This window comes from Equus przewalskii, chromosome 5, assembly GCF_037783145.1.
Source record: "Equus przewalskii isolate Varuska chromosome 5, EquPr2, whole genome shotgun sequence".
Lineage (NCBI taxonomy): Eukaryota > Metazoa > Chordata > Mammalia > Perissodactyla > Equidae > Equus > Equus przewalskii.
In genome coordinates, this window is record NC_091835.1 from 70,635,195 (window position 1) to 70,659,598 (window position 24,404).

The 24,404-nt window shown below is 55.0% G+C and overlaps 1 protein-coding gene and 1 long non-coding RNA gene across 6 annotated transcripts; one reads left to right on the plus strand and one right to left on the minus strand.

Moving 5' to 3' along the window:
* Window positions 1-11,996: 11,996 nt before the first annotated feature.
* LOC103558879 (keratin, type II cytoskeletal 71) lies at window positions 11,997-21,339 on the minus strand. The gene is made up of 9 exons (XM_070621414.1): window positions 20,644-21,339; window positions 18,076-18,290; window positions 17,312-17,372; window positions 16,704-16,799; window positions 16,179-16,343; window positions 15,866-15,991; window positions 14,230-14,450; window positions 13,611-13,645; window positions 11,997-12,800 (listed from the first exon to the last, which is right to left on the minus strand). Exons 1-9 carry the CDS (start codon window positions 21,088-21,090, stop codon window positions 12,589-12,591), a joined length of 1,578 nt encoding a protein of 525 aa, XP_070477515.1. The 5' UTR covers window positions 21,091-21,339; the 3' UTR covers window positions 11,997-12,588.
* Window positions 12,211-23,877, plus strand: LOC139083600 (uncharacterized). Of its 5 annotated transcripts, none has more exons than XR_011540455.1 (6): window positions 12,277-12,363; window positions 12,640-12,817; window positions 14,588-14,770; window positions 15,017-21,073; window positions 21,678-22,144; window positions 23,528-23,877. It is a non-coding gene; the product is annotated as an uncharacterized lncRNA (long non-coding RNA). The 5 variants fall into 5 exon arrangements; XR_011540456.1 differs by having other exon boundaries at window positions 15,779-21,073; XR_011540459.1 differs by having other exon boundaries at window positions 12,335-12,476; window positions 19,150-21,073.
* The last annotated feature ends 527 nt before the right edge of the window (window positions 23,878-24,404 follow it).

Here is a 24,404-nt window from a genome sequence, read left to right on the forward strand (position 1 = left end):
GTGGTGTCGCAGTCTCTGTTTGAAGGCCTGAGAACCAAGAGAACTGCTGGTGTCAGTTCCAGTCCTACGGAGACCATGTCCCAGCTCAAGTAGCTAAGCCAGCAGAGCTCCTTCTTCCCCAGCCTTTTTGTCTATTCAGGTCTTCAACTGATCGGATGAGGCCCACCCACACTGGGAACTGCAATCTGCCTCACTCAGTCCTGCGATTCAAATGTTAATCTCATCTAGAAACACCCTCACAGACACCCCTGGAGTAATGTTTAACCAAAGTGTCTGGGCACTTCACGGCCCAGTCAAGTTGACACATAAAATTAACCAGCACATTCAATAAATGCCTGTTAAGTTTAACAGAGAAAAATCCCATTTTGCTCCCTGCCAAAAAGCCATCTGTGGCCTTTGAAGGCTCACCTTGTTCTTGTTTCTGACGACTGTTGTCTGGAGAAGTTCAGCTGGCTAAGAAGAGACAATTGTCAAATTTTCAAGAATTTGGTAAGCTGGTTATTAAACACAGCTATAACTCAAATTAAATTATTGACAAATAGAAATGGCAAGCAATAGGATATATTGGAGTATGTGAGGAAGCCATTTGGTGTAAACCTAATTCGGCCTGACTTTGTTTTTCCAAAAGGGCCTGACATGGCCGGTGAGCATGCATTGTATATCTGCTTTAAACACTTACATGCTCTTAAGAGGTGCAACTTCCCCCCACATTGGCATTTCCTTGTGGATAAGCATCTTTCCTCAGGCTAGGAACTGATTGCTGTGCTCGCCTTTGACCACCCAGCTCAAGACAACAGACCTGCCACCCTGCTGTGTCCACCCAGACAGCAGACCTACCTGCTGTGTGCATCAATCGCTGTGCTGACAGAGCAGTCTCGCGACTATTGTGAAAGGACCTTTCAATCATATGTGAAACATGCTCTTTGGGGGTATATAAGCACTCTGTACACCCCACTTCTTTGGTGCCCTTTCTTCCTTTGGGAAGAAAGGCCCTGGGCCATGGCCTTCACATTTTAGCTCAGAATAAACTCACCCAAATTTTCATTTATAGATTGGTTATGGATTATTTTCATCGACATTATATAGACTTACAATTAAATTAAAAACAAAGGTAAGAAACATTTAAAACTCCTATCTTTCTAATTATTTCACTCTTATCTAAGCTCTTGAGGTTACATGCATCTATTGAATCTGTATGGTGGAAATCCTATGCCATGATGTGCTATTACACTTTGATTTGCAACCCTGTGATCATGTGATCATGTCGGCAGCTGGAAATCACCATTGTGGGAGTATTTACACCAGAGGAATCGCCAGCACTGTGAATCAGAGCTTGATTTATTGTTTTTTTTTTTTGTATTTTTTATTGAGATATAATTGGCACGTACGTTAGATTAGTTTCAGGGGTGCAACATAACGATTCGATACATGGATATATTTTGAAGTGATTTATTGTTCACTGATTATCTAGAGCTATGCTGTCTATCACCGTTGCCACTTGTCCTGTGTAGCTATTGAGCACTTGACATGTGGCCAATCCAAATTTAGAGGTGTAATAAACGTAAAATAAAATACACGCTGTATTTTGAAGACAGTCTGAAAAAAGAATGTAAAATATATCATTAATAATTTTATATTGATTACATGTTAAAATGAGAATATTTTATGTATCTTGGGTTAAGTATAATACATGATTGGAATGAATTTCAGCTGTTTTTTTAAGGTGGCTTCTAGAAAATTTGAAATTATATGTATGGCTTGCATTGCATGTGCACTGGACAGCCCTGGTCTAGAGTTAATTAAGTGATGGAGAAAATGTCATGCAAATTAAACTTAGATGTGTGTCGCGACTATAGCCATTATGTTGTGGACAGCAAAAAAAAACTGACAAAATAGTCTCCCAGTACTCAAAACTGTTACCTGATTTAGGAAAGAAGTCACTCCCATCACTGAGGAACAAGGGAAGTTCCAGCATCCGTCTTCATTGTTTCACTTTCATCTTAATCGTTAGGATGACAATATGAACCCACGTTGTTCACATCAGAGCCTACTAGTTTGTCAGCTGTAACCACAGGCTGGCTACGGATCTCAGAGCTTGGCCAAAATGAACTGAAAGCAGTTTTTGACCCAGTTGGTTTCATAGAGTTTACAATAAAGGGTATTTATATTTTATTATTATTTGTAGGTTGTGTGCTGCATAGCTTATGTATCAGTAAAATTTATAATACACTTATGTGTGTACATATAAATACACATGTATACATATATGCATGTGTGTATATATGTATGTGTGTGTGTATATTTATACATACACATTTTTTTCAGAGCTGGTTGTTAAATATTTTCCAGCACACCACTGTCTCTGACTTTCCCGTTACCCCGAGCCCAATCCCCAGGCCTTGTTCCTTGTGGCACTGACAGACTGTCCCTCCCCATCCTTCACTTTCCAAATCTCCAGGCCTCAGAGATGTGGACTGGAGACCCCTCTGTCTCCTCCCTGTGTTCCACTCAGGACAGCTTTCTTCACTCTCCTCTCCTCTCGCTCGTCCTGGCTTACATCCCAGTTTCCAGGCACCAGCCCTGAATAGCCAATCTTGGTGCCACAGAGATGGTGTTCCCAGGATTTGTGCTTGGCCCGAGCCCTGCCTGCCTGCTCTCGCCCTGAGAGCCTCGCAGCTGGAAGTCAGCTTTGGCAATGACTGCTGACACGCCTGGCCCTCAGGTGAATGATCTGGTGGCCATTCCCAGCCCCATCAAAGACAGGTCTGAAGTGAGGTAGAGGGGCGGCTGAGCTGCTGAGGGGGTCGTGGTGTGGGTGAGGGGTGTTCAGAGCACTGGGGACACCGCTCCGTAAGTTTCTTCTTCCCACCGTCTTTGAAAATACCGAGTCCAGCTTGTGGCAGTTCTGTCCTGAACACCATAGAAGAAAACATCGCACCTGCCAGGCTCTGCTCAGTGGGGACCCCCGGAGGAAACAGACACGTTGACCGAGACTACTGAGCGGGGCAGCCTTGGGGATAAAATCCTGTTTAAAGTAAATCTGAGCAATCTTGCTTGAAGTAAAACACAAACTTAGCAACACATACATGCCAGGAGTGAGAGAGACGTGGTTTCAGGCGAGGCAAGTGTTTGGTTCAGGGAAAACCTGCATTATGGTGGGCAGAGACTGAGAAGGAAGTCGTGGGCTCTGAAGATCTGGGTTACTTCCCTGGAGAAGGCAAGGTTTCTGAAATATGGGCTCCATACATCAGTGTAGTGTAGAGGATGAAGAAAGGAGGTGACAAGCGCTCTCGCTGCTGGGAAATCAAATGAGGATCGAAGTCCTTGGTGAATCTGTGAAAATTGCCTGTGGTTTCAGAGGTAGCGATCACTGTCTCTATTAATAGCAAAAATAATAATAACAGTAATAGTGACAGCTAACATTTATTTTGAGCCTGGCATTTTACGTCTCCACCACCAAAACGCTAGAAGGCAGTTCTTATTCTTATGCCTATTTTTGCAGAGGAGGAAACGGACATGGAGCGGTTGTTGAACTCGTTGTAAGGCGCAACCTTGCCAGATGGGGTCTGGGACCAGAGCCCACGGCCTCCACCCGACTCGGTGCCTCTGCAGGATGGTCTGCTCATCATCCAGAACGTTCTTCGGCTCCTGCTATTTCTCTACAGCTTCCCCTTCACTGTCCTTTTCGATGATTTTCTAAATGCTATGTAGTTGACAGAGGGATTTTATTCTCATGATTCAGACGCGGACACCAAGACACAAAGGGGTTGCACAACAAATGCCAAGATGGGGCCCGCGCTTGAGGCATTTTCCCTTCATTTGGAGCTAATGGAGGAAAATGAGTGCGTGCAGTCAGTTTTTCCTGTGGCCAACTGTATTTAACCTGAAGGACTGAACTTACTCTGAGCGAGTGTCTTTCCTCCTGTTAAATTGTCCCCTTCTTTTATGAAATGATGAAGGCAGTAGATGGCAATTGTTGCTTTTTAATGTCCTGTTTTGGCAAAATAAAAGGCTGGCAGCCCAAGCATCTGATCTGAACCTAGTTGATCATGGACTCTCACGGTCCTACCCTGTTGGCCTAGAGCACCTGGGGCTCGCTCAGTGCTCTCACCGCACACCTCTTCCCGGCCAGGTATTTATCCAGGTGCACCTGCACCGTTGAGAAATACAAGGGATGCTCAGAGGGTGGTGCCCAACCTCCGTCCCACCAGGGAAGCTGGGAAGATGCCTCCATGACCCCTGACTGTGGAGCCCAGGGTCTGGGGTCACCTGCCCACTAAGGACGGGCAGAGGGGACACCCTGGGCTTTCTGGTTTCCGAGGGAGCAGTGTCCCCACCAATCCTCTTTCTCAAACCTGCCTCAGCCTGCCTGGGGCCCCTTTCCCTGACGGTCCACTTGCTTGCTTGGGGAGAAAATCACACAGGAATCTTCCCAGCGCCCACTCTTGTCCCGTCCATCCCTCGGGCAGTCAAAAGCCATGATTCATTCACCTTTTGTTTGTTTTGGGGATTTTCCATGGCAACCTAGAGGCCCCTGTCTCCTGATCTGGCTGGATTCCAGGACCATCAAAGATCTACTCAAACCAGGAAACAATTAAGACCAAGCGAGGGGAGCTAGTTCCTAGAAGATAACCATTTTCTGTTTCTTGTAAATGGAAGTAATCCTTGGAGCATCTATGCTGCTGCATTGTCTGCTGCATGGCCTAGTGTTCAGTTTTGGATCTCGACGGCTTTCTCTCCCTCTGCCACCAGCCCTGCCAGTGGACAGTGATGGCATTCCAGTCTAGAATGGGGTGAGGGAAGCTAGAAATAGCCAAGGCAGAGGAAAGGACAGACATGGGCTTGAAAAGATCTCCCCTCCTCTAGCTGATAAGCCCACAGGTGAAGGAGGAAAGTTAGCAAACTGGGCCACTGGGGTTGGGCCGCAGGACCCAAGAATCTCCACCTCCGAGAAGGCCAAGGGCTGAGTGAGCAGATAAGAAAGACTCTGTATTGCTGGGCAACGTTGTGCCTGCGTGCTAGGGGTCAGGGTCCTGTGGCTGGAGGGGCCGTGGTCAAACACGAAGCAGAACCGTTCTGCGGCCGGGTTGTGGACACGAGGACTCCGCAGCCTCCTCAGAAGGTGCTCAAGAAAAGTGCAGATGCTTCTATCAGGGATGATGGCTGAGCTGGTGGCCATCTCCAGCTGGCTGCACTGGCCACCACACGGACATCTGGAGAAAGGACGGTGCCCAGAAGACCCACGGGCATAGCCAGGCCACCTCCTTACTGCTTCTCCAGATCCTTCTTGCTGGTCAAGGATTTCATTGGTACTTCTGCTCCCAGAGCCCCATCAGTTTCTCGGGATAAACTGCCCGCCCCAGTCTGCTTCAGCCTCCTTCCCTCCAAAGTGCTCCCTGCACACACTGGCTCCACTTTCCAGCCCCCTCCTCGCAGCCTCCCCCTTTGTCCCCAGCTGCTCCTGTCCCAGGGCCAACACCACCCCCACTGCCCTGGCCACCTCTGGCCCAGGGGACCAGGGCTTCAGGGGGAGCAAAAGGGGCAGCGGATCTATGTGCTGCCTTGATGCCCCCACCTGGGAGGGGATCAGCGTCCATGACTGACAGGGGACAGGGGGGCCGCAGCCTCCGCAGTCAGCCTGCAATAGGGAAAGCTGAGATGGGTCACCTGGCCATCAGTAGGCGTAAAGGGAACCCAGCCCAGTGCCTAGGACCCAGAAACATCAAGTTTCCGATGACGGAATATGACAGAAGTTCCAACAGATAGCGGGCAGGGAGCCCACAGGATGTCAGGGTAGGGTGGGAACGCACAGCAGCTGGATGGGCAGAAGTAGATGACTCCCATACTGGTAGGCAGGGTGGCGACGTGGAAAGAGTGTGGGCTTCAGAGAGACAGACCTCACAGAATCCTGGCTCCATGTCCTGGCTCTGTGGCCCTGGATTTAGCGTGTCTCTGTCTTAGAAATAACAATACCCACCTCAGAGGGGTGACGCTGGTGATGTGCCCAGCCCAGGGAGATTCTGGCCCACAGCAGCTGCTCTGTAAGCGTCAGTTTCCTCTCCCTCCCCTCGGACCCCTGTCTTGTACTCTGGGCCTGAAGTGTAAGAAAGGGCCCAGGGGATGAGGCTTCACAGAAGGAAAAAAGGAGTTGAGTAGGGTCAAGGCCAGGAGGCCTTGGCCACCCTGGCAGGACCCCCAGGTGCCCTGTGGGACCCCTTTGGCTCTCCTTGCCCTCCAGAGATGTCCTGAGGGTGCCAAACTCCACAGCTCTGGCCAACCTGACTCACAGCAGCCCCAGGTAGTCCCCTAGCTGAGCTGCGACTGTGTCTGGCTTGGCCTGCTGGAGGGTGCCTTCCAGCTGGGAGTCCCAAGGCCAGCTACTGTCAGTAGCCACAATGGCAGCCTGGAGTCAGGGCCCCACAGCAGGGGGCGGGGGGTTAGTTCACCAGCTTGTGCTGAGGGCAAATGCTGTGCCAGGCACAGGAGTACAAAGGTGAGGATGATCCAGTGCCTGTCCGCTTGGGGGAGGTGAGGGGAACGATGAGTGAGGTAGGTCAGGGAGCAGAGAAGGGGTCTCAGAAAGCAAGGGACCCTTGCTGGCATCAAGGGCCTTCACCACCTGCATTTGAGGGAAGGGAGCACACTGACTCCTCTCTCTCCTCTCCCCCATGGTCACGGCCAGCCACAGCCCCTCTATCCCTGGGACATCCGCCTCGCCATGCCCTTGCCCCTCAGCCTGACTCCAGGCTCCCTCTGGCACAAGCCATCCCGTCCAGTGGAGCTGTCCAGCTGCCTCTAGTGCTGTCTTAGACCAGTCTCTGCTTTCAGCCCAAGAGATGCCTCAGCATCTCCATTGCCCTTGGTGATTGACCTCTTGACCTTTCAGTTCGTCTCTGCAGTCTGAGAGATTAGGTGGGGGGTATTGAGTTGGCCCCCAATGTGGGAGCCCATTCAAAGTGTCCTGGACCCTGGACCTGGCACTTCAGTTAGGGTGGGACACAGCCCTATGCCCCATAGCGTTCCCAGCTCCCACTCTGGATTCAGCTTCTACGTCTCATAGTTTATTCATTTGCCCCATTTTTTCTTCCACTTGCATGCTTCCTGAGTGGCTCCTCCTGCCTGTGGGACCAGAAACTTCCCGAGTGCAGGGACTATAGCTTTGCTTCATTTTCTCCTGCATCCTCTCTGAGGAGCATCACTTAGATGTGAGGAAGGCAGCACAGTGGGACAGACATGGAGGCAGGATGTGAAGCACGTCACAAGGCTCCTGTCCTGAGATCCACACCTGGGATCAGCTCCCTTTCCTGCCCCTCACCCTCTGCTCGTGCCCCACACCCCATCGCCACACCATCACTCAGCACAGGGCCATGCTTTCCACCTGCACAATAAGTCTAGGCTATCAGGTATAAGTTTTCTCAGCATCCTGCCCCCAAGTCCCCTTCAGAGCTCATCCTGCCACCTGTAATCCCTGCACCCCACCTCTACTCCCTTCTCCCAAGACCTTGATACATTTGCTGGTTTGCACCTCTCTTTCTCCACCCAGTACCTTCCTGGAGACTATCAATAGGCACGATGATGCGCTCATTACCCTCCGCTGCTGCCCTCCCGCTCCCACTTCCACAGGCCTCAGCCCCGCTCTCCCCTGACCCCCCTCACTGGGTCCACAGCTGTCTTTTGAATCTTGCCATTTCTTGGTTTTTCTGCAATATTTGTTCCTCTTGGTCCTTTTCTTCTTCCTGAGCATTTTTTTCCCTCTTGATTCCTGAAGCCCCGCTCCTGGTTCTCCAAGCATCTCTCTGCTCACTCCTCCTTAGTCTCCTTTGCAGGATCCATAACCTGGAAGCTTTTAGAAATACAGACTCTTAGGCCCCGCCCCCCGGACCCACTGAAGCATAAGGTGCATTTTAGCAAGATCCCCAGAAGATGGATATGCAAATGTCTGAGAAGTATTGGTCTAGCCAAACCATGCATACAACTCTTGAGTCCTCTGTAATACCTGTCAAGAGTTGTTGAGTCTGTTCTTGACAGTTCCAATAATGACAAACACCCCATCGCATGCAGCAGGCCACTCCATCCGGAGAGAAGTTTACACCAGTCCCTCAGGACAGGTCCCCCCAGTTCCCCCTTGTCCTCAGCTTCTCCACTCTCCACTCCCCATCTCTTCCTTTCACCTGATCATGGCTCCAGGGCCTTATACCTATAATCAGCACCCCAGGAACGCACCTCAATCCCAAATGCCACAGAAACCCATTCAGAAGTTCAAGGGAGATCCCATTTCCGTGACTTTCCTGCCCTATTTTCATTGATCTTCCTGCCTGATGTCTTTTAAGCCTGGGTTTCAGCTACAGACTCTTGTCCTGGAACTGTCAGAAGGCAGAGGGAGCCCTGCCAGAGAGCACTGCAGAGGCCCCCCCAGTCTTCCAGGGCCTGGGCCAGGGCCCCCTCCTCTGGGCATGCACCTCAAGATGACGCAGCCGGGTCCAGGAGCTGCTGGCTGCCATGGACTGGAACATGCACGTATCTGAGGCCTAGGCTTCAGGCGTATCTGTCCCGTCCTGCCAGATGGTGGGGAGCTCAGCCCCAGGCCAACAGGCCAGCTTTCCTGATGCAGCAGCGTGAAGAACTCCCTGACTTAGGGTGACACTTCATACTTTGGGGTGCTCGTGAGCAGGCCTTTGCCCTGCTGGTCCTCAGATTGGGTTTGGGGATCCAGCAAGAATTGTTATAATTGGTAGAAACAAGGAGACACGGATCTGGAGTCAGAGGCCTGGGCCAGGCCCCATCACTTACCCTCTCTGAGCCTCGGTTTCAGTACACGTGAGGGGGCATTGGACATGAGATTTTCCAGCCCTGCATGTGGTCCTTGGGGGTGGGGGAGATGAAAGCGGCTGAGCAGCAGAGGGAAACCAGGCCATACATGATTCAAAGGGCACCCAAAGCCCTGTATCGTCCAGGGAGAGAGCAGGACTGGCTCAGCTGTAACTCCGACTCCCAGGGCCAGCCCCAATGGGACCCCCAGGAAGTTGGTCTCCTGCGCTGCCCCTCCATCAGGCCTCCATTCCACCCTCCTGCCAAAGGCCGCTCCACCCCTGGGGGGGAGGAAGAGCTGTGGGCCTCAACCCTAGCACAGTGTGAATGCGAACCTCTTTTCGTCTGCCTCAGATGTCTCCAGAGACCCCGTGTCTTCCCTCTACTCCTCCGGGGCTTCAAGGAACCAGAGGCTCAAGTGGAGAGGGCTGGCTGGCTGCACACCTCACGCCCCATGGCTTCGCAGATGGCCGCTGCCCCGCCTCCCCTCTCCTGCTGCTACTGCCCCAGCCCCCGGAGTCACCTCAGGCCCCACCTGCACCCACTTCTGCACCCCACAGAGTGCCACTGAATGCTGTAAGTGCTCACCTCCCCTCTAGTGTCCGGGGTCCCCTCTGCTCTTGACACTACCCAGGTCCCTGACTTGCCCGCCTCAGGGACACGCCTCCTCACCCATGGGGGAGACAGTGGTGTCCCCGTGGGTGTGTTGGAAAGAGCACAGGGCTTTGGAGTCCGAGCCTGGCTTGGCCCCTGACAACATAGGTGACCTCAGAAGAGGCCCCTGCCCCTCCCTGGGTCTCAGATCCTTCACTGGTGGAATAAACAGAGCAGTTCCAGCTGTGCAGCACAGAGGGCATGCACCTCGGGGCATCAGGGCCCTGAGAGGACTCATGGCCCCACCGAGCCCTCCTCCACATTCACCCCATGGTCCATCTCCTCCTGGACACTGCCAGGCGGGAGGAGCAGGCAAGTGGCAGCACTGCCAAGCACCAACTCCCGTCTAGTCCGAGCCCTGCACCCACTCTCCACTCAGCCCCCTAAAAGGCAGGCAACACACAGGGTGCCTCTGGGATCCTCTCTAGCCCATGGTGGTTGTAGATGGGTGGGGGATCTGATCCTCAATTTTTTCATCTGTAAAATGGCAATAACAGCATCCCCTCACTCCCAGGGCTATTCTCAGACAACAGGTGTGAAAGAACTTGGTCAGCTGTAAAGCCACAGACAGACACCAATGAGAGAGGGCAGAGTGCACCACAGCTGCCTCCACCTGTGGCCGTGGCAGGCATTACTAATCGATTGTGCCGTTTTCTCCCTCTGCATCTAGACACAACCACAAGATCACCCTCTAGGCCAGTGCTTCTCAGCTCTGGGTGTCACTAGAATCCCTTCGTTAAGTTTCAGAATATTCCACTGAATGCAAGGCCCCGCCTCAGGAACCTGTCTTAATTGGTCTCGGGTGGGGGCTCAGACATCAGTATCTTTTAAAGTTCACAGGTTATTTTTCAGCCTGTGTAAAGAACCCCTGCTCTTGGCAACCACAGTCAAATGACCATGTAGACTCATGGAACACAGTGGCCACCCTTCCTGCCTGTTCTTGTCATTAGTCTCCTTCCTCAGAGCCCTTTCTTGTTCCCAAAATCATCCGCCAAGTCCTGCCTGGTGTATAATCCACGCCACCCAAGACTTCTCACTTGGGGACCCATCAAGCTGATAAGTCAGGTCCCTACCGGGGGCCTCAGTGTGGGGCTCCAGACTGTCTCCTGCCGACACTCCGTCTCCAGAACCTTGATCTGCTGCTCTAGAAAACAGACTCGAAATCCAGGATAACCGTGCCCACCAGGAGATCCCTGTGAGCCCTGGGGCACAAGGGGCTGTGGGAGAGTTCTTCACTCCCTCCCCAAATCTGGGTGATAAACCAGCAGCATCTAGAGATGCAGCCTCCAGCCCTACATTTGAGAATTAGCTGTTTCTTCTAAGCCTCTTGATGGGTAAGTTCTTTCTACTATCCCTCCTCAGTCTTTACTGCTGCAAAGGGAGCAGGGTAGGAGAGGCAGCAGGTGTGTGTGGACTCTTTGCTGAGGAAATGGCAGTGTCTCTACCCAGTTCTGGAAACACACACACAGGTTTGCCTTGTCGACCAGGGAAGCAAACTGGCTCTGAGTCCTGATCTGCTGGCCCTCCCCAACCCGCACCTGCTGAATGTGGTGTTGACTTCCAGGTTGAGGGCGGCCAGGAGGCTCTGGCTGATGGTCACCTCCTGGGTGTTGAGGAGTTCAAGCCTGGCCCTGCGGCCTTGCCCTAAGCCCCGACCACCACTCTGAATGTTCTATCCACCAACCCAGCCCATTTGCCCCATCCATCAACCCCTCCACCTCCATCTTTGGAAGCCCCTCAGGCCCCCATGGACTTCCTGGCTGAGGTTTGCTGGCCCCTGTTGGTCACTGGGGAGTCTGATTTTCTGTCCTCCTTACACCCCTTCTCACCACAAGGCAAGACTGGCCACCACCACAGTGGTTCCCGGGTGGACAGGCGTCTGGGGAGGTGCCAACTGCACAGGGACTGAAATTCACATCCTGGCCCGAACCCCCACTCACCCCACCCCAATTTCCAAGCACTTGTTCCGTATCTTAGCTTTATGGCAGAGAGACCCCACGAGCTCCACCCCTCCTGAGCGGCCCCCCAGGAGGCCAGGCCTCTGAGCAGAGAGGAAAGGGTTGAAGAACTGTGGGTACCTCTCCAGCCAGCCCCCACCTCCCCTCTGGGAAAGAGCCACCTCTCAGGAGTCCAGAGTCCCTGTCAGGAGCAGGACCGTTTCTGTCATTGGGCACAGTTAACGCTTCTGTCGAAAGCCGCAGACTAGGCTGCATACACACCTGCTCTATGCATCTCCTCTCTTCTCTCTCCTCCCCGTCCCCTCCCTCCTCCCAAAGTCTGAGTAGAGTTTGGAGGCACTTCATCTCCCTGCCGCCCAACCGTGCTCCCAGCCCCTCCACCACGTGTGCTCCGAGAGCTTCTTCTTCCTCTGCTCTCCAGAGAAAATGGACCTAGAAATGTGGATGCACTGGTGATGCGCAGTGGTGTGTTGTGTGTGTCCCGGTGTGTCCATCCGTGCAGGTGTGCGGCACCTGCTCTCAGGAGCATCTGAACGGAGGTGCGTGTGCACACCTTGAACACTCAGAGACCGAGCGTCAGATTGCGCTGTTTATTGAGGATGCAACGGGAGGGGCTGTAAGAAGAAAAGAGAAGCGAGCGAGCCTCCTCTTCTCTGCTTCTGGGTGCAGGAGGGGAGATAGAGACCCCGAGTCGTGCTCGGTCCCACTCAGAATGAGCCGTGAGACGGAGCCCGGCTGGGGCGGGGACTGGCCTCTCTTGGCAGTTTGTCCTTCAGTCCTGCTTTTCTTGAACACAGAGCCAGCTCCCAGCACGGGCAGGAGCCGGGACAAAGGCCCCATTGTGAGCTCAGGAGGCCAGACACAAAAGTCAGCAACTGAGCCAGAGGCTGGGCAGAGGACGGAAGGCTGGGAGCCAGGGGCCGAGCTGACTACAGCCAAGGAGGTGAGCACCAGGCACGAGCAGGGAGGAATTTCACCAAGCTTAGTCACCCACACCTGTCCAGGCCCAGGAAGACTCAGGCTGGGAGAAGTGGGTGACCAAAGCCAGCGCCCGAGGTACAAGAGCAGGGCCAGCAGGGTGGGGATGGGGCTGACAGCGGCTGGGGAGGGTGCATGTGGGAGCCAGAGCTGGGGACACGAGGGTGGCAGGGGGCACAGGCAGCCCTCTCTACCGACTGGCTTTCTTGGAGGGGGCGCTCAGGCTGGAGCCCTTCCCCAGCGTGTCCTTGTAGTCGCTGGCACTGCCCCGGCTCCGGCTGTCCCCGCCACGGACGCTGCAGACTCCAGAGATGCAGCTGCCGCTGTTGGCCACGTAGCCGCCGCTGACCGAGCTGGGCCGGAAGCCATAGCCACCGCTGCCGCTGGTGCTGCTGATGATGGCTGCAGAGGGAGAGCAGGTCAGCACCCCTCGGGCAGAGCTGGGGTGGAACTAAGAGGAAGCCACCTTCCCCAGGACAGATGGGGCTGTCCTTGGCGTGATGCGTTATGTGGGGGCTCTGGTCACAGCTGCCCCCCTTCGAGGGGAAAATGTCCCAGAGACAGTTTCCCCCACGTCCTGCTCTTGGCTTGCCCAGCTTACAGCCAATCTGGCTGATTCTTAACTCTCAGAGGCCCATCCCTTTGGTCCACGTTCCAATGCAGGCATCTGTCATTCTGGACGCCCACCCACTGCCCCTTCTATTGGCATTTTTGCTAAACTTCCCAGCCCCCAACCCCTCCTTCCTCCTAGCTGTCCCACAGATGGCATCTTTCGGAAGCTCTGGTTTAACTCTCTTAGCCCCACTGAGGAACCCAGAGATCCCACGCTGCCAGCTTGACCTCTGAGGTCCCCCATCACTCGTCCCCTCTAATCCCCCAGCCCAGGGCTGACTACAACTTGCACACCTGGCTCCCCAAGCCTCACACACACCCATACTCAGTTTCTTGCTTTCCCCATCCCCGTGGTGACAGCCTTCCGGGCTGCCATCCCTGGGACCAGGGAGACAGAGTGATAAGGAGGAAAGAGGCCTGGGCTGGGAGTCAGGAGGCCTGATTGCTGACCATGCCTCTGCCAGCTGGCTGTGTGATCTCAGTCAGTTTTTGCCTCTCTGGTCCTTAGATTGCACATCTACACACATAGGGTGTGTGTGATCAAGGGCCTTTCCAGCCCACAAATTGTACTATTTTAGGTCCAAGCATACAAGTACTTACAGATGCTGACAGGGGAGGGAAATTCTCCTGACATCCTGTTAGGGCGAAAAACAAAATAAGAGCAAGCAGTCATCCAACCACAATCTATTAACCTCACAGCTAGGACCCTCACTGGCCTGACGTGGGTTTCTGAACCCAACAGCCACCTGGGGAAATTCCAGGGTTTCTTGGGCATAAGCAGAGCTTGAGAAGAGGTGGGGGCCACCCCTGAATCTTTGGGGTACCCCGGCGACAACCCAAGTCAAACAGTAGTTGGTGTGAGGTGCACATGTGCGGGCAACGTGCACACCTCCCCAGGACCAGGCCTGGCACTGAGCCTTTCCATCTCTGAGAACACTGGGGAAGCTGGAGGGGCCATCCTGGGACATCGCTGACAAGCTTGTGACTTGCTGGACGGGTAGGGAAGATGGAACAAGAGGTCTAATGTAGCAGAGGGGTTTTGTGTGGTTTTTGCGATGGTGGGGGCGGGGATAGGTATTATTAAGTACTTATTATTTCTGTCATCGCCACCCCTTCACTCCCCAGGAACTCATCTTTTCTGGATTAGGATGTGTTAGGCTTTCTCCTTTGGTCCTTCCCAAACCCCTGGGGTCTTCCTGCCGGAGCCCATCCCCCTCACCGGCACTCCTCGCTCTCCAGCAGCTTGCGGTAGGTGGCGATCTCCATGTCCAGGGCCAGCTTCAGGCTCATCAGCTCCTGGTACTCGCGCAGCATCCGGGCCAGCTCATCCTTGGCCTGATGCAGGGCGGCCTCCAGCTCGTCCAGCTTGGCCCGGGCGTCCTTCAGGGCGTTGTCCCCCCGCTGCTCGGCATCAGCGATGGCCGTCTCCAGGTTGGAAGCCTAAACAAAGAGTTGGAGACATTGGAAAGCTGGAAGGGGTGACTGGAGCCATTCACATCTAGATCCTGCTCATTCTTTGAGATTCCGGGGCAGAGATGCCCACCTCCCCACTCCTTACACCCTGTGCTCTCTTCTAGATTGGAGACCCTTCTGGAGCTGGCAAGTCCCTCCTTAGCTCTAACTCAACTCCCTGCGTTTAGATGGTGGTGGTGATGAAGAATAGCGCATCCTGCCCTCCTGGGATGATGGCCAACCCAGCACCACTTCAGTTCATCGCAAAGACATTTACTTGGGCACCCTGTGCCGGGGATACAAAACGAGTAAGATTGGTTCTCTGCTCTTGAGTTGTTTAAAGTCTGGGAGGAGAGATCATTGGAATACGATGTTGCAGGTAGGACAGTGGTTGCCCAGGTGCCTGGGACCACGGACAAGGGGCGCAGGGAAGGAGATTCCCCAAGGCCAGCTGTTATTTCCCAAGCGCTTGCCGTATGCCGGGCCCTGCCCTCAGCCCTCTCCAGGCCTCTTACAAACCTTAGCTCGTCTGGTCCTTACAATGCCCTGTGCAGGGAGGACAAGGGACCTGCCCAACGTCACAGAGCTGCTAAGTGCTAAAGCCCATGGGAGAGTGGAAAGAGCACTGGACGAGGAGTCAGCAGACTTGGTTTAGACCTCGGCTCTGCCACTTACCAGCTGTGCAACCCACTGAACCTCTCTGAGCCTCCGTTCCCTGCTCTGTGGCAAGGGGCAGTGCTCGCCTCACAGGGTCTTTATGAGGACCCAGCGTGCTAAAACGAGAGGAGCTGCTGCCGTTTTATTACACATGTGCATCTTGTCGCCCACCTACTAAAGCCGAGACTGCAGCCTATATTCCTTGGAGCAACTCCGAGAAAGGCCTTAATAAATATCCACAGAAGGTACTTCGAGGGATGCTCTCTGAGCCCACTTCTCCTCAATCGTTTAATAAACAGATGTTTACTAAGCTGCTGCTACGTGCCAGGCACTGTACCAGATGCTGGGAACACAGTGGGGACAGCGCAGCTGCTCCCTGCGTCTTTCACATCCATAGAAGAAGGGACAGACCAATGTAGGGCAGTGACAGAAGTGTGACAAGTACCGGGAAGCACAGGTGCCAGGAGAGCACATTGATTAGGGGGATGCTGTAGGGGATGCGGTCCAGCCCAGCCTGGGGGATGAGAGGAGCTCCCTGGGGTGGGGAGGGGACCTCAAAGTAGAGGTCTCGGGGTGAGTAGGAGATGAGATGCACCAGGGACGTCTGCTTTAAGCGTCTGAGGCAGTGACTTCCTTGGCCCCTTTCCTCTCCTGGGCAGAGATTTGGGAGGCCCACGTCCCCGGCCAACTCCTCTCCCCTCCAATTGCGCCCGCCCACCTCAGGCGCCGGACGACCGGTCCCTCACCTGCTTCTTCACGTTCTCGATCTCTGAGCGGATTCTCTGGATGAGCCGGGTGAGCTCGGAGATTTCGTTCTTGGTGTTCTTGAGGTCGTCGCCGTGCCGGCCTGCCGCCAGCTGCAGCTCCTGGAACTGGGGGCCCCGAAGCACAGAGCCATCAATGAGCATGATGAGCAAGTCGGGGGCACATGACAGCTCGGGCTTGGGGATGTCATGAGGGAAGAGCACGCTGGACGCTTAACTGGCCATTGCCTTTGGTCTGGGAACGGCCAGGCCCAGCGCTCATGCCTACTGGGGTGCCCGGCCCGGCCCACCTCACCTTGGTCTGGTACAGGGCCTCAGCTTCCGCCTTGCTTTTCAGGGCGATCTCCTCGTACTGGGCGCGCACCTCGTCGATGATGCTGTCCAGGTTCAGGTCCCGGTTATTGTCCATGGACAGGATGACGGACATGTCGCTGATGTGGGACTGGATCTGAGCGATCTCCTGCAGGGAAAACAGGGATGGTCTTAGAACTTGACTGTCTGAGGCTGGCAACCTCCCCCAAGCCAGGTGGGCAAACCCCGGCGATGCCAACTTAGAGGCTTGACCCAAGGCTCTTGCTTTCTGAGCGAAGCGAGTTCGCTCCAGACCTCAGATGGATTCCTGCCACCATGGTTCAGGGCCTGGCCCATTTCCTTCCCACCTACAGGGTGCAGATGGGAGCCTCTCAGGGCTGAAATGGGAGATGAACGGCTAACCAGGGTGGCCTCTCTGGGAGCAGGATCCCAGTGCCTCACCCAGCCCCCAGAACAGAGGTTTACCCACTGGCCGCCCTCAGAGGGGTCGAGTGAGAGAGGGACTTACGGCTTCGAAGAGGCACCTGAAGAACTTGATCTCCTGGTCCATGGAGTCCACCTTGGCCTGCAGCTCCACCTTATTGGCATAAGCTGCATCCACGTCCTGAAAGATGCCCCAGCCATGCTCCAGTCACTGCCGGTACAGCCAAGGAGGCAACACCCACCCAGCCTGGGTGCACTGCACTGGGAAACAGCCACCCTGTCCTCTTTGGAAGGCTCATGGAAAAGGAGGAGGAGGAGCAAGAGGCCCCGGCTGCACCTTCCTGAGAATCTGCTCACTCAGCAGGGATGGGGTGCTCCTCCAAGGAAGGGAGCCCAGCCAGGCTGCTGTCAGTCCTCCCTGAGCCCGGACCCCACAGCAACAGGGGGAGCCCCTGTGTGTCATCCTCTGCTGCTCTTCACTGTGGACAACCCTGTCCATGTTAAACACTAGGAAGGTCACCATCCTCCCGCCTTTTTATTCCTTTTTCTGGGTAGTCTTTCATCGTGGTCTCCCCTACCTTCACCTCACTATTTCTGAGTCAGTTCACTTTCTCTGAGAGCAGAGCACATGGGCAGGCTCGGCTCCGCCTCGTCCCAGGCCACCCTGGACTCTGTGCCCGCCTCTCCTCTCACCTTCTTGAGCAGCACAAACTCGTTCTCTGCAGCCGTCCGCCTGTTGATTTCTTCCTCGTACCTGCAGGAAAGCCAGGGCTCGATGGGTTAGTAGATCTCACTGAGAACCCTTATCTGCCCAGGGAAGACCCCGAGTGCAGAGCGGTGTGCCCGTGCTGAGGGGCTTCAGAGGACTGGGCCAGTGGGGCCAGCCAGGCAAGGAAGGCTTCCTGGAGGAGGGGACATGGTAACCAGGTTTGGAAGAAGGAGATTGTTGAAGATCCAGCTTCAAAAATGAGGAAGGAGCATGTGGAGCGAATGTCCTGTGGGAAATCTCTGAGGAAGCAAGAGATAACCTCCTCCCTCAAAATCTGAATAAAGCCTACAAATGGACGGGAGCATTTCCCTCACTTCTCCTCACGGCAGTTCTGGGCGGGGCATGGATTTATTAAGCCCCTTGTCACCAATGAGGACACAGAAGCTCAGGGAGAACACGAGTGGTTTACCCAAGGTTTCCCTCACCCCAGAGCCAGAGATATAACCCTCTGCCCACTGTCCAACTAACTGGGTAATTGTCCTACATGCCAGGCCAGAGGCTGCAGGTGCAGGGAGTAAGTTCCAGAGTTTTGTTGGCGTGATTCTACCTGGTATGACGAGGAACACCACCCCCCACCTCCAAAAGCTTTAAGCTGGGGTAGCGGCGGCTCCCCAAGGGGCCCGCCCCTGCAGGACGAGCTCAGAGGGACAGGGGCGTTGTCTAGCTGCAGGGGGTCCCCTCCGCTCACCTCTTCTTGTAGTCCTCCACCACGTCCCGCACGCTCCTCAGCTCCGAGTCCAGCCTCACCCGGTCCCCGGACAGCGTCTCCAGCTGCTTCCGCAGGTTGCTGATGTAACCTTCCAGGATGGGCTCCAGGTTGTTCTTGCAGTTGTTCAGGTCCAGCTGCTGCAGCAGCTCCCACTTGGTCTCCAGCACCTGGTTCTGCTGCTCCAGGAACCGCACCTGGAACCCAAAGCCCAGAGACGGTTGAGCCCCCACGGAAACAGTCACGCCTGTCACTCGCAGGGCACTGTGCGTTTTCTCCTTCACCCCTGACAACAGCTGCGTGAGGTGGGCGAATCGGTAATCCGGTTTGATGGAAAGGAAACTGAGGCATGGAGAGGTTTAGCCTCTTTCCAAGGTCCAATGGTTTAACAAGTGGTGGAGCCCAGAACTGAACCCGGACATGTGTCCCCATAACCAAAGCATGAGGTCACTCAACCCAGCAGGGGAAACCAGCTCAGGGCAGAGATGTGCCTGAAAATACCAGGAGAGACTCAGGCTGGGTCCATCTTTGGGAAGAGTGGCCACTGTAATGAAGGGAGAGTCTGCGCTTCATTTTACAACATATCAAGTTCAGTGAGGCTCCACGGTCCAAGAGTTTCTGGATATTCCAAATTCCTGCGTCAGTCCCCAACTCCATCTCTGCTCCTGGCCTCTTCCACCCGCCCCTACCAGTCCTGCTCCTCAGAACCAGCTTCCTGGAGCAAGCCTGGCACACGGGGCGAGACGGACAGATGGAGCCCCCGCGCCATCACGGCCTCACCGGGCCGGGAAACGACCGCGGGGGTGGATCTGCGTGTACCTCTCTTGTTTGGTTTTAGGGAGGACGGCTTTGAAAATGTGACTTCTCTTAATCCTCATGAGCACAACTGCTGTTTAAATAAGGTTGTGCTCCCCAAAGTCAGAAATACAGGACCTTAGAAAACTGTCTGGGGTCCAGTGTTGAGATGGGATTAGCCACCAAACAGCTAGCCGCCAGCAGGTCCTCCAGCATTTGGTTTGGTTTAACCAATCCCGACTTTCTCATGTTTATCCATAGACTGAGTATTAACCACCGAGGAACCCTACATCCAGGACACCACCATTCGCATCTGGACCACACACGGACACATCTGGATTGCTGATAGGAGGCACCATCTTCCCTGGCTGCCTGGGATTATGGGATTGTCCTCCTGTAGAGACTAAATTTATTTGGGAATCACCCAGGCCTTTGAACCTGTTCCCCCTCACCCCGGGCAGACCACCTTTTCTCACAGACATGACTGTCTTCATGTGCATCTTTCTTTCCGTGTCTCTGGACTTTACCCCTGAATGGGGTTTGACAGCCCAGCCGAAGGTCAGTCTACTCCCACCCCTCTAGACCCCAAACCTCAGAACACTTTGATCTTCCAGATGTGAAGTGGCTGAGAGGAGTAAGGAGCCACAGAGACGGCGCTGCCCCTGAGTGAGCGGGCACAGGGAATCCTCTCAGCAGGAGTCTAGAGGCGCGGGGGGCAGGCTCTGACGGCCACTGACCGTCTCAACCACAGGCTCTGTCCTGGGCTGACCCATCCTTATGCAGCCAACGTGGCCCTCCAGTCCTCAGCACTGGCTCTGGAGGCAGGTGGCTGAGAGTCCGAGCTCACCTTCCCTCCCCCAGATGACCTTGGGCGTGACAATTCCCACCGTGCTTTTGCTGACTCATAAAATGGGAGCAGGTTTCTTATCTGAGGAAAGTCAGAGGCCAATCTGGACCAGAGGATCCCCCGAGGCCTCTTCCAGGCCTTTCATCCCTCTCCATCTCAACACCCGTCTCGTAGCTCTCCAGAGATAAAAGTGACAGTAACAGTAACCACCGTGTGGGGAGGACTTCGTATGCGGCAGGCACTGTGCCAAGATCTTCACATGCATTTTCTTTAATAAACCTGACAACGACCTCAAGAGGCAGGTCATTATCTCCCTTGTAGAGATGAGCAAACAGAGGCACAGACAGGATAGCTAACTCTCTACACAGCCACGCAGGGTCCAAGCCAGGTCTGAGCCGTGTGGAGACCTCTTCCCCACTGCCCTGAGTGCTCAGCCCACAGGAACAAATGCCCGGGGATGAGCCCCCATGAATGACCGCACACTGATGCTCCTGATCCATCGGTCAAAGGACCAGCGCACGAGAGTGGCTCGCAACAAACGGGAGAAGGACGAGCCTCCCCAGTTATTCTGGGGCAGATGCCCTCTCACTGGCTTTTTCTGCACACAGCTCCATGGGCCCCAAGCTTAGCAATGGCACCACGCTGGCCCTCAAGAGTAAGAAGCAGGGGTCTCCCTTTGGAGACCCTGACAAGCCTCTGCCAGTAGAGATTGACCTACTTGTCTTCTCTGAGGAAAGACCACGCAGGGAATCTTACATAAGTCACCCTGATGGTAGAAAACACCTGCCTTGTCCACAGTAAGGGCCTCCTCATCTCTAACCTCAATCTCTTCTGCTGTAACAAAGCTTATGTTCCAAGAAGAGAAGAGAAGGGCTGTGCACAGGTTCCCCAGGTCCTAGCAGACCCACCTTGTCAATGAAGGAGGCGAACTTGTTATTCAGCGCCTTGATCTGCTCCCGCTCCTGGGCGCGCACCTTCTGGATCTCAGGGTCCAGCTCCACGTTGAGGGGGGCCAGGAGGCTCTCGTTGACAGTGACCTGATGGATGCCTCCAGGCGGGCATACAGTCGGGCACACGGGCCCCAGGGCCACACTGCCAAACATGCTGCCAGCAAAGCCACTGGCCCGACCCCGGCCAAATCCATACCCTCCACTCTTCCCGGTGCCACCGGCCACATTGAAGGAGATGCTCCGGGCGCCGCCCAGGTTGTAGAGGCTCCGGCTTCCGAAACCCCCGCTGAGCCCTTTGCCCCCTGCACGGTAGGAGGAGGAGCTGCCCCCCGAGAGCACTGCTGAGCAGCCGCTGAAGCCCCCCTTGGCAGCAGCTCCTGGCTTGCAGGTGAATTGGCGGCTCATGCTGCTCGTGGTGATGGAGCTCAGGCGCAGGAAGGACGGAGGCAAAATCCCACACGGGCTCTGTAGGGTGCACTGAGGACCAGCAGGTGCCCTTCCTTATATGTGCTTGGCGCTGGGGCTCATGGATGGGCCGTTGAGAGCTTAATTCGTGGGTTTGGCTTGCCTGGGAGCAAGAAGTCATTTTCTCCATGCTGAGCTCGAGATCAAGCCCTCCCCACCTCTGAAACAACATGAAACCTTCAAATTGCTGGGCTTGCAAGCCTTGCTCATGTAATTTGGGGCTTATCTAATTAACCTGCTGTTATAGGGTAATTTGCCCCAGGCCCAGCCTCTCCAGGGGGACGTCACTGGCACTGCACCGTCCTTGTCCTGATTAATCTCCTCTGGCTTGGGGGCTTCCTCTTGGGGGATCAGGGAGCAGGGAGGTCATGGGCTTCCCTGGACAGGGCAGGCGACTGGGTACCTGGGGCCCCAACTATAGCTGTGTCTCCTTCTTTCTCTGACACGGCCGTTCATCCAGGCGTTAACCTCTCCCCTGGGCCTCCTGGAGGCACACCCCACTGACGGCCTCTTCTCCTAACCCACAGAGGACAGCAGCTCTCTCTGCTGACGTGTTGGGGTAGAGTGACCCTCTCCCCAGCATGGGACATGAGCAGCCCAGGCCAGAGCCAAGTGTGGACACAGGAGGCCAAGTCCATCTCAAGAAATGGGACCCCCACCCTTCACCTCTCAAACTCCTGTGATAAGAGAGGCTACAGGCTGTGCAAGGGACAGTTGACATCCAGCCCTTCCAGCACTGGACGGAAGGAAGAGAACGGAGGATGGAGTTGGGGCAGGTGGTTGTGAAATTCAGGGAATCAACTGGAAGGAGGTATGGAGATGACAGAGAGAGCCCCCCCCCCCCCCCGGGCCTGGAGTTCTCAAGGAGAGACTCCTGGGCGGTCCGTTTCCTCATTTCTGTCTTCTCTACAATGTGTACCTGCTAATGAGACCAGGAGCAGCTTGAGGACAGGAGCCCTCTGTTTAGAGCTCAAATAAAGGAGCTGCTGTTGAGGTGAGACGGAACTCCTCCCGCGCCCCTCCAGACGCCTGCGAGCCAAGGAGACAGGCCGGCCGGGGCCCTCCCAGGGGTGCTGGCCTCCGCAGGGGATGGCCCAGTGAGCACGGGGCCGTCCTGCTCCAAACAGCCCCTCGATCCTGCCCCAGAATCTGCCTGCCGTCCGCTCCATCCTGGGTCCCTGGCTTCTGCGAGGCGCTCCAGGCCTCCCCCATGATTGCTGCTGCTGTGGCTCCTGTTCCACTCGTGGCCAGTTCTCTCCCTGGAGACTGCCCTTGCCCAGAGGTTTCCGCTGGGCTCCATGGGGGGCTGGGACTCTTGGCTGGGTGTGGGCGCAGGAGGGAGGAGGACCCGGAGCCAGGCTGGTATGGGGCTTTCTCTCATTTTGTTAGGGGTTGACCTGGAATCCATTCCCTCCCCGTCCCCTGCCCTCCTCCCCACCTGCCCCCTGCCATTCTGTCTCCAGGGTTCACCAGAATGTCTGTTTCCCTCCCTTCTTTCTTTCCCCACTTCTCTCTCCACCCCTCCTCTCCAGCTCCCATCCATCTTTCCCTCTCTCCCTTCACTACCTCCTGCTCTACTCTCTCGCCATCCTGCCCTCTTCCCAGACATCTTCCTGGGTCAGCACAGCCTGGTTCGGAGCTCCCCTTGTCTCTCTCCCTTAGCATGTTCTTGGCATGTGCTGAAGTACCATGACGCCACGGGCAGCTCCCACGAGGTTCCTCGGAAGGCTGTGTCACTTGCCACCTCAGTTTTCCTTTGTAAGGAGAGTAGAAGGTCCTCCAGATCAGAGGCCACCTAGCATACTCCTCCCTCCCTCACTCTCTCCCTTCGGCAGATCTCTACTGAGCGCTCACTGTGTGCCAGGCCTTGTGCCCAGCACTGGGACACAGGAGCTCATGATGCAACGCCAAAGGCCCTTCACGCCCCTGGAACCCAGTCCTCACACGGTGGTCCCCTCGATGGCTTTGCTGGCTGTATGTTTCTCTCACGTGCTTGGCTGCCCCCCCAGCCCAGAAGTCAATGTCCCTGCAACTGCGGCCCTGCCCCTGCCTCTTCCCGCGACTGCCCTCCTCGCTGCTCCTTGCTCCGGCCAAGGCCATCTCACGTGCAGGCCTCCTCTTCCAATACCTCCAACATTTTGCTGAACTTTTCCTCCCCAGCCTGGAACACCCTCTCTCCGCATCTCTTCTGATCCAAATCCTTCTACTCTTTCAAATTCCTGCATCAAACCCCGGATTTAGTGCCATCTCCTCCCCTGTGCCCTGGATGCCTCTGTCCGCTGACACCTGTGTGTAGGCTCCTGCCTTCCCTCGGGCTGGGGCCTGGATGAGGGTTCCATGTCCCGCGGCCGACTCTTCCCTCTGTACCTTCCCTCAGGACCCGGGCCCAGCTCCTGGACATCCCTTCCCAGGTGACCGAGGACTGATGGTTGTTGGAGCAGCAGCCACTCAGGGACAGTGCATCTTCGGGGAGCTCCCGGGCCTGCAACCCCTAGAATGGCACCAGGTGGGAGCCCAGCCTCCAGGAGTCGGAATCTCACTCCAGCACCGGGTAGTGCTCCCCCTCTCTAAGCCTCAGCTTCCCCAGCTGTAAGTGGGATCATAAACTCACGGGGTAGTCGTGACAATTACACATGTCAAGCGCTCAGTAAACGCCTGGTACACAGTCGATGTTCAATAAATGCTGTCAATTACCAAAAGTAGAAAGTAAAGTGGAATTCAAAAATCGGCCTGTCTTCTCCTCTCCTTCCTTCCCCCCTGGGAGAGGGTGTCTGGATCAGCACCTTCCCATACAGTGTCACCTGCTGTTGGGGAACACGGAGGGCTGGTCCTCCCAGTGGTCCCAGGCTCAAGGAATCTCCCCTCTCAGACCATCTCTGATAATGAAGAATTCGCCACTAGAAATAATAATAATAAGAGCCGCTGTCTCAGAAGAGCTTGCCAGGTACAAATCTCGGCAGGAAGCACGTTTCAAACATCGAGTCTACTGGTATTGATCCATTTATCAAATATTTATTGAGCACCTACCAAGTGCTGAGGAGGGCAGTACAAATTATCTTGCCCTCAAAGAACTTAGTTTCTGGATTCCCTCCAAACGCAGGTGTCCCTGGGAAAAGCATCTCAGCGAGCTATTAACAAGTCATTAACACCCTAGCGTGAAATCGTTCATCAGATACTGGCCTTCAGGAATGAAACACCCAATGTTGTTGATGAGGGTGATGATAGAAGAGGAAAGGGGAGCGTTCTGGGCCACC

Coding starts and splice junctions, on each gene's coding strand:
- LOC103558879 (XM_070621414.1), bottom strand. CDS start 21,090: ATGAGCCGCCAATTCACCTGCAAGCCAGGAGCTGCTGCCAAGGGGGGC. Junction 17,373..18,075: donor GTGGAGGACTACAAGAAGAG/GTGAGCGGAGGG, acceptor GCTTTCCTGCAG/GTACGAGGAAGAAATCAACA. Junction 15,992..16,178: donor AGGCCCTGTACCAGACCAAG/GTGAGGTGGGCC, acceptor CGGGGCCCCCAG/TTCCAGGAGCTGCAGCTGGC.